Source organism: Setaria viridis, chromosome 6 (genome assembly GCF_005286985.2).
Source record: "Setaria viridis chromosome 6, Setaria_viridis_v4.0, whole genome shotgun sequence".
Classification (NCBI taxonomy): domain Eukaryota; kingdom Viridiplantae; phylum Streptophyta; class Magnoliopsida; order Poales; family Poaceae; genus Setaria; species Setaria viridis.
This window is the reverse complement of record NC_048268.2, coordinates 6963544-6972605: the sequence shown is the minus strand read 5'-3', so window position 1 is coordinate 6972605 and position 9062 is coordinate 6963544. Positions and strand designations below refer to the sequence as shown.

General features: G+C 44.3%; 1 protein-coding gene across 2 annotated transcripts; it reads left to right on the top strand.

Moving 5' to 3' along the window:
- Positions 1–4653: 4653 nt before the first annotated feature.
- Positions 4654–8618, top strand: LOC117861094 (uncharacterized). 2 transcript variants are annotated; one of them, XM_034744584.2, is made up of 11 exons: positions 4654–5531; positions 5675–5857; positions 6871–6972; positions 7049–7084; positions 7186–7281; positions 7366–7455; positions 7584–7700; positions 7806–7838; positions 7920–7970; positions 8101–8185; positions 8269–8618. In XM_034744584.2, the coding sequence occupies exons 1-11, from the start codon at positions 4926–4928 to the stop codon at positions 8295–8297; spliced, it is 1428 nt and encodes a 475-aa protein (XP_034600475.1). In that variant the 5' UTR covers positions 4654–4925; the 3' UTR covers positions 8298–8618. The 2 variants fall into 2 exon arrangements, with proteins under 2 accessions (XP_034600475.1, XP_034600474.1); XM_034744583.2 differs by having other exon boundaries at positions 7366–7467.
- Positions 8619–9062: the final 444 nt, after the last annotated feature.

The following is a 9062-nucleotide window of genomic DNA, read 5'->3' as shown; positions in this document are numbered from 1 at the left end:
GAAACTCCAAGCCTGAGAACTTGTATTCGAGTTTGCGGACTTCTTTGCAGTAAGCATCCATATTGTCCTTGTTTCGGTCCCATTCGTTATTGACTTGGTTTAGAATGACTAGTGAGTCGCCGTACACCAATAGTCTTTTGATGCCGAGGGAGATTGCAAGGCGAAGGCCGTGTAGCAGTGCTTCGTACTCGGCTTCATTGTTAGATGCCTCCTAGAAAATTTGCAGTACGTATTTGAGCTGGTCTCCCTTTGGGGAGATGAGTAATACGCCTGCACCGGCCCCTTCCAGTTTGAGGGACCCGTCGAAGTACATTATCCAGTGTTCTGGCCGTTCGGCTGGTGTTGGTACTTGATTTTCAATCCATTCAGCTACGAAGTCGACCGAAGCTTGGGATTTGATAGCTGTCCTTGGCTTGAAGTCCAAGGTGAGAGCTCCAAGTTCAACTACCCATTTGGAGATTCTATCCGTGGCATCCCTGTTGTGAAGAATTTCGCCGAGTGGGAAGTCAGAGATGATTGTGATGTTGTGCTCCTGGAAATAATGGCGCAGTTTCCGGGAGGTGAGCAGGATTGCGTATAAGAGCTTTTGTATCGGTGAAAACCGAGTTTTGGAGTCCGAGAGTACTTCGCTGACGAAGGAGACAGGTCGTTGGACCTTGTAAGCGTGGCCCGGTTCAGACCGTTCGACTACTATTGCCGTGCTGACGACATGAGTAGTAGCTGATATGTATAGGAGCAAGTCTTCGTTCGGAGAAGGAGCGGTGAGTACATGAGGCTTTGACAGAAATTCTTTGAGTTGTGTTAGTGTCTTGTCTGCCTCTTCCGTCCATTTGAACTTGTCTTGGCGTTTGAGAAGCTTGAAGAAAGGTAGTCCCCGTTCTCCAAGTCTTGAGATGAACCGGTTGAGAGCGGCCATGCAGCCTGTGAGTTTCTGCACATCCTTGATGCTAGCTGGTGCGTGCATGTTTGTGATGGCAGATATTTTTTACGGGTTGGCCTCAATGCCGCGATGGCTAATGATGAACCCGAGTAGCTTGCCAGAAGGTACTCCGAAGACGCACTTAGTAGGATTGAGTTTCCATCGGAAAGCTCGCAGACTAGAGAAAGTTTCCTCCAGGTCAGCGATGAGTTCCTCCTGGTTTCTTGTTTTGACGACTACATCATCGACGTAAGCTTCGACATTGCGGTGAAGCTGCTTTTCGAAGCACATCTAAATAGCTCGTTTATAAGTTGCCCCTGCATTTTTTAGTCCGAAGGACATTTTTTTGTAGCAGAAAGCTCCGAAAAGTGTGATGAAAGTTGTTTTGGCTTGATCTTCTTCCTTGAGGCTTATCTGATGATAGCCGGAGTAGCAGTCAAGAAAGCATAGTAAAGCGCACCCAGCGGTGGAGTCGACCACTTGGTCGATCCTGGGTAGCCCGAAAGGGTCTTTTGGGCAGTGCTTGTTAAGGTCGGTGTAGTCGACGCACATTCTCCACTTGTTATTTTTCTTACGAACGAGCACAGGGTTGGCGAGCCAGTCAGGGTGAAAGATTTCTTTGATGAACCCTGCCGCAAGTAGCTTGGCTAACTCTTTTTTGATTGCTTCTCGTCTGTCTTGAGCGAACCGGTGAAGTCGTTGCCATTTTGGAGTAGCTTTGGGATCAACATTTAGAGAGTGCTCGATCAGCTCCTTGGGCACACCTGGCATGTCAGCCGGTTTCCAAGCGAAGATATCATGGTTAGCCCGAAGTAAACTGACGAGCGCAGATTGCTATTTAGAATCTAGCCCTGTTCCGATAAGGGCTGTCTTGGAAGGGTTGCCCGTCTGGAGGTCGACTGGTTTGAAGTTTTGCTCGCTGGCAGGTTTCACCTTTGTAGACCCTGACTTATTTTTGGGATCTCAAGTTCAGTTGGATGGAGCTTCTTTGAAGCTGTGAAGACTTGTTGCATGGGACTAGGTGCTTGAGAAGTCGCAGCAATTTCTATGGCTTCGGTGGTGCATTCGTAGGATCGCCGTAGATATCCTCGTAGCGTTAGTTCTCCCTTGGGGCCTGGCATTTTGAGTACCAAGTAAACATAGTGTGGTATCGCCATGAACTTGGCAAGTGTTGGTCTTCCGAGTATGGCGTGGTAAGATGTCTCGAAGTTGGTGACTTCAAATCTGATGTACTCGGTACGATAGTGTTCTTTAGTTCCAAAGGTAACTGGGAGGACGACTTGTCCTAGTGGTATAGCTGCATTTCCAGGTATGAGACCATAGAAGGGTGAATCCGTTGGAGTAAGCATTTTAGTAACATCGAGGCACATCTTCCTCAATGTTTTGGCGAAAATGACATTGAGTCCACTTCCGTCGTTGATGATTACTTTGGTTAACTTTGAGCCTACCACAACCAGATCGAGTACTAGGGGGAACCGGCCTGGTTCTGAGAACTTAGTCCATTGGTTCTTTCTGCTGAAGGATATGGGCACTTCTGACCACTTTAGCGGTGTTGGATCCATTGGTTCAATGGCCATGATCTCCCTGAGTACGAGTTTGTTGGCTCGCTTGGATGCGGTGCCTAGGATTCCGCCAAATATGACATTGACTGTTTTGGAGGCGGTCTGGAAGTCGGCCTCTTCTTCTTCATCATTGTGGACTTTGTTCTTGCCCTTATCTTTTTTTTCTTGTTGTACTCTTCAGGGGGTGGTGGCGTGGGTAAGTCTTGCATTACTCGGCGCATGCTGTAGCAGTCTATTGCCGAGTGCTTGCTAGTCGGGTGCCATGGGCACTGCTTTTTGAGTAGTTCGGTGAAGGTCGGCCCATCATCATTTTTGCGGGATCCCTTTTTCCCGGAGTTGGTCATGGCAGCAACAGTGTTGTCGGGCTTCCTTTTGCGGTTGTGATTACTCGAAAAGTTATTTCGAGTATCATTGTGCCGAGCTCTATCTTGGTCATTGTGGTTGCTGTTATCGCGCCCTCGGTTGCGGTGAGAACCAAATCGTTCCCGCTCTTTGTCTTCCTCATCTGCCCGCTGGTGTACCATAACCTTAAGGTCTTTGACATTAGCTGGTCGTCGTCGACCAAAGTCTTGGTATGTTCGTCGATTGTAGAGTCCGTTCTGGAAGCACTTGATGACGTCGGTTTCTGAGATTTCAACTATTGTTGTCTTTTTTTTCGAAGAATCGACGCAAGTAGTCGCGTAAGGTCTTGCCTCTTTTTTCTTAATTTGGCTCAAGTCGATTTTGTTGCCTGGTCTAGCCATGGAGTCGGCAAAATTGTTGGTGAAAGCCTTTGTCAAATCAGCCCAAGAGTCAATTGATTTGGGTTTGAGTGACTCGAGCCAGGTCAGTGGTGCGGGTTCCATGCATATGGGGAAGTGGATGACTTTGGTGTCGTTATTGCCCCCGGCTGCTTGGACTGCTAGCGAGTAGCATCGTAGCCATTGAATTGGGTCTTGTTTGCCATCATACTTGGTGATTCCTGTCGGCTTAAACTTCTCGGGTAGTTTTGTCTTCATTACCCGATTTGTGAAAGTAGGAAAGTGGTTGTAGTTGTCGACTTCTCGTTCGCGCCGACTGTTGAGGATTTCTCGCAGATTACTAAAGTTTGACACTTCGTGATTCTTCCGAGTAGGGCGAATACTTTTTACCGAGTTGGTGCAGCTGGCCTCTCCAACATCCTTATGACGTGTTGGGGCCTTGTGTTTGCTTGGGCCTTAGCTGTGCTGCCGGGGCTGGTTGACGACTTCATTGTCGTTTCTTGGAACGTCGTTGTTGGCTGCAGCTCCTCTGCTGCCTTCTTGGTGAGCTGTGATGCGAGGAATAGACGGAATTGGTGATTCTTTGTCAAGTAGCTTGTAGGCTTGCTCCGCGAGTTGTGTGATTAGCCCGTTGCCGCGCTGCACGAGTTGAGTTGTGCCTTCGTTGCGCCTGTCTTGAGGCATCAACGTTGTTAAAAGATTGATTGAGGCGATTGCCGCAAGTGGAGTATTGTGCTCTTGAGCCTGTACTGCATCGAAAGCTATTTCAAGGTTTGTGATAGGAATATTTACGACCATGGATTGCCGTCGCTCGGCTCGAGCAGTTTTGTCTTCGTAACCACAACGCTATATAACTTCTGAAAGTCATATAAGCAGTCTAAATTTAAAAGTCCATTAAAGTCCAACTAACATCCGCGCGCGGTAGATTATTGTTCTATTCGATTTCACCGTTCTCACGCGTGCTGGCTTTTCCGTGTTTCCAAGCTCTCTTCACTGACACACCTTTTCAAATTCTATTCAACGTTCCGTTTCAAATGGTGAAATGCATTTTTATATGCATTCAACATTTGCAAATACATGATTCAACATTTCATCCAAGCTAGTTGGACATTTTAGAAAAACTAGTTCAACATTTTATATATAAAATTTTGAAATATAGTGTAATTAAATTGTTGAAATAGTAAATTTAAATTGTTGAAATTGTTTGTTGAGAAAATTTTGGTGGCACGTAGGAGGCGGAGGTGACGTGCGGGCGGTAGCAGGGCTGGCGGGCGAAGTACTGGGCCAACCGAGAAGGGAAGAGAAGAGAGCCTGGCTGAGGCCCATGAACGCGTCCACCAGGCCCCGATCGCCTCTCCGCGCGTCCGCCAGGCCCATGAACGCGTCGGGACTCCAGAGCCTTCCGAATCCTTCGTCTCATTGCATATTCGCATCTCTTCTCCTCCGAATCCACGTCTCGCATCCATCCGTTCTACCTCACCATCGCCTGAAATAGGAAACCCCACGCGACGGCGACGCGATCCCCTCCGCTGCCTATTCGCCGTCGCCAAGGAGAGTCTCCAACTCCAATCCATCCGTCTCCGCCGAATCGCCGAGTCCCCAACTGCAGGAAAGCCCGAAACCCTAACCTCGACGAGTGATTTGTATTTTGTTAGGGTTTCGATTCTTTTGCTGCTTTGATTTCAACCGTCCTACGGCGCGAAGATGACGAGGCGGCGGCGCTCCAAGAACCGCAAATCTTCTGGACCCGCGGCTCCCGCCGCCTCTTCTCGGTCAGGAGAACCCACCTATCCTCATAGATCTGGAGAAGGTATTGTGCCAGCATCCTTAAGGAAGGCTGAGGTAGAAAGCTGGCTACATGATGATTCCACCAGCAGCAGCAGCCGGTCAGGAGTTGCACAGGAAGAAGCCCCTTTTAATGGGGAGGAAACAAGCTTGCTTCTTAAGATGGACAAGAAGCCGGAATCAACTTGTTCTAGGGCACGTGGCAAGATTGCACATGATGAACATGAAGATGGACAGTCTGACAAAAAACCTTGTTCTGCAGTTGAAGATGAACAGCATTCTGGCAAGATTGGTGTCCATGCCATTGAAGAGCACAAACAAGAACAAGGGAGTGCAAGAGGAGATGTGCAGGCCCTCCTCGACATGGATGATGAAACCATCCAAGAAAAGATTTGGTGTTTCAGCGAACGCCTACACCTAAACTTTGTTGATCCTGAGTTTTGTGATTATGGTCCTGAATACGAGCCAGAGCAGCTCAGGGAGTTGTACGAGCAGTTAGCCTTGTACCGCATCAGAGCTTATGAGGTATCTTTAAAAGTCACATGAATAGAAGACTTAGCAATTTACTCTTTGTGCGTATCTAAACGATGTTGTCTGGTACCTTGTACTCTAGTTTTCTGCATCTACTTTGCATCTGTTTTTAATTACTTTATGATTCTCTTCTGCAGTTAACAGTGGATAGGAAGCTGACTGAACTGGATGATGTGAATCTGAAACTGCATTACCCTCCATCCAAACTTTATAATAACAGTTTTTTCGAGTACTATGAGGACAGCCTTGAATGGTACTTCGATCTTGAGCGCTGCAGGAACGCTCAGTATGATAACTACCAGCGGCTAGTGCTTCGCGCTGTAAGTATGAACACCTGACTCCTCCATGCCACTTAGCTTAATTCTAATTCTCATTCTTGTTATCACTAAGTACATGTTGCTATACCCATCCGCGTTAAATGTTACTTTGATTGGTTTTGAAGCCTTTTGTATTCCTTAATAGCTTAATTCAAGAAAATGTTGGAAGAGTAAGCTTAGCTTAATTATCTGCTACAACCTTCTATAATATGCTGCAAACATTTAGTTTTGTTGAAGCTAATACTATGTTTTTATTTTGAATTTGTTGTTCTGGGCATCAACAAGGTCTGCAACATGTGTGATTAACATTATTGTTTTGTTGTAATTAATGTTCTCAAGCTTATTAAAAATACTAATGACAGTCTGACTATAACTTACTGGACCAGTGAAACAGCAGTAAATTTTGTGTTGAGTTTGTTGCGAGGATCCATCTGCCACTTGCCAACAATCATAATCATCTTGGCAGTCTTTGCTTTTCTTGAAGGAAGCAAAAAAAAACTATTGTATTTTTGCAACTATCCATTGGGGGATGGCCGTGATACATACAACTTTTAGTTAAGAAAACCAATAGGATATAAGTTCCTTGCATTTCACTCCACACCACTTCGACTGTGGATGATTAATCGATAGCAGAAAAGGTGCACATGAAATTCTTATCTTACGTAGGCATGCACTGCTCTTTTTTTATTACATCTAGTGATCTGGTGAGGGAGCTGAGTTTAGCTGTCTTGGTTTTATGGCTATGACTGTTATCTTTTTATAATTATGGACAATGCACTGTCCTTTGGTACTTAAGACCCACACAATAGGATTTTCATATGACTGCATGGTTTTGTCATAGTATCAACAAGTTCTAGCTTGCTGGTTCAAATCATATTAGGCTTCTTTTGGAAATCCACATTTTCAAGTTTGCATTCTGAGACAGTCAGCTAGCGCACATATTTCCGCACTTGAAATATTCTTGTACATAGTAGATGTTACTTTGCTTTTAATAGACAACATATTCTTTTGTGCAGCCTGGATATTTAGATTGGGATTTCTACCACAAAATTATTCACACTTACGAACAAGACCAAGCATATGTACAGTACTTTGAAGAGGTAGCGAACCGGACCAAGGTATGATTGATTCGATCGAAGTGTAAACTACTGGTCACATTATCTTTGGTCTAATAGCCTTCTTTTCATATGACAGTGGGTTGAAGATTATCTGGGAGACAGCACAATTCAGGTAAGCATTCCCAAAAAGCCTTTAGTGCTTAATAAACTGTTGTGCAATGTAAATTGATGTTGTAGTGACACATCGTGCATGGGAACTTTTTTGTTGTTCAGTGGGAAAGAGTTAGAGGTCTGGCTTACATGCAAGCACTGGAGGTTGCAGCAGGCTTTCCCGATGTTTCCCCATTTTTAGTTTCCTACGGTTTCCCGGTAATGCCACCTTGCTTACTTGTTAATTTTGTTGTTGAGAAGTGTTTGATATATTGGAATTTGACATTCTATTCTTTAATGCAGGAGTATATCTGTAGCATTAGGTCTGATTCTTCTTACAAGAGATTAGATGGTCTCTATTTTGAGATTTGGAAGCGGGTTGCTAAAGGAAAAGTTAGTACCTCAGTATGCACAACTAAGGAACCCACATTGCTCTCCATTTCTGTTGGTGTATCGCTTTGCATTCTTATACATATGCTTGCTTGCTAAGGGACATATTTCTTGACCTCAATTTCTTTCAGATGAGTTTCGAAGAAGCCTTGTTGGAAATACATAGCAAAGACATGTTTCCCTTGCGCAGTTCTTATATTAAACATGAGCTTGAAAACACTCCAGGCAGATTCCCAATAAAAGATTATGCAAGTTCCTTCTCCTCTTATTAGCATTTCCCTAATTCTTTGGTGTATATTTTTTTTCAATTAGCAGTTCATCTAGATGCTTATTTTGTCTGTTCCTCTTTCCAGTATGATGCCCATGTGGCTGGCATTGACAAAATGGTAAGCTGGTCTGCTTGGGATCCTTGCCCTACTGCTACTGGAAATAAATTCTTTACACTGATGGAACTTCTGTCTTTTCAGGCTGCAGATGATAAAGCTCGGCAGTTGATAAGAGAGGCTGTTGTAAAAATAGTAAGTTAATTGATTTCCATGGCAAGCAATTGTACTGTAGCTATATATTTTTACTAGTTGATTATGGGTTTTAATGCTGTCTGGAAATTGGCTTTATTTTGCTAAAGCGGAGGCTGAATTTTATCTTCAGGCTTCACCTTTGAAACGAAAGTTCTATTTGGATTATGCCAGGAAAAAGTTGGAAATTGCAAGAGATATTGATTTGATTCCCAAAGGTAAGCAGACTTTCAACAGGCACACACCTTTTAGGTCTCAATAATAAATATGCAGTTTCTGAATTACTATTGTGATTTACTAGGAAGGAGAGGTTCTGAATCACTATGGTAAGAGGAAGGGTCCCTCCACAGGGCAAGGGAGACGATGGTGAAACAAAGGTGGTGGTGTGGCTGTCAGAAAGAAATTGTGGCTTTATTTAGTCTTATGGGTTTTGAGATTGTTTTTATGTAGTATAATAGTTTAATTGTTCTGAGATATCTACTATCCAGCATATCCTTGGCAGCCGATATAATATAACCTACACTGAGATTGATGTATCAGCCAAGGGCGTAGTACTTCAACCCTCAGTTGTTGAAAGTGTTTTCAGATCAACCATTTGTGACTCGATAACAGTTAAACATGCGTTTACGAGCTTATCAAATTTGATTTTAACCTTTGGGTCTTGATTTGGACTATAAATTGTTGTAACATGTACTTCCTCCATCCACAACAAATGTAAGGACTGTTTTAACCCTGTTATACTCCTTCCACAACAAATATAAGCACAGCCGGTGAACATGCTTGAAAGCTTGATTAGCAGCCACGTGATGATTGGTTTCCTAGTATATAGACAAAATTTAAGCCTCGGAATCTCTTATTTGCGGACGGCGTGAGTAATGTTGTTTATCTACGGAGGCTGTGGTTTGAACTTTACTGTAATAACTAAACAGATTTCCTATCTCTACCAAGTACCAAGCTATGTTAGAGCAAGCTCAATAAGCTTTGTCTGATAGACAAGCCATAAACACAAAGCCGAATGAGGATGAGGTCTTGACAGCCGATGAAGCCGAAAGAATATTCTCTGGCGCCCACCTTTGACCAGGGTTGACTGCGGGC

Excerpts from the sequence above, each read along its gene's own strand:
- LOC117861094 (XM_034744583.2), top strand. The coding sequence starts at position 4,926 with ATGACGAGGCGGCGGCGCTCCAAGAACCGCAAATCTTCTGGACCCGCG. Across the intron at positions 5,532-5,674 it reads ACCGCATCAGAGCTTATGAG|TTAACAGTGGATAGGAAGCT; the intron begins GTATCTTTAAAA and ends TCTCTTCTGCAG. Across the intron at positions 5,858-6,870 it reads AGCGGCTAGTGCTTCGCGCT|CCTGGATATTTAGATTGGGA; the intron begins GTAAGTATGAAC and ends TCTTTTGTGCAG.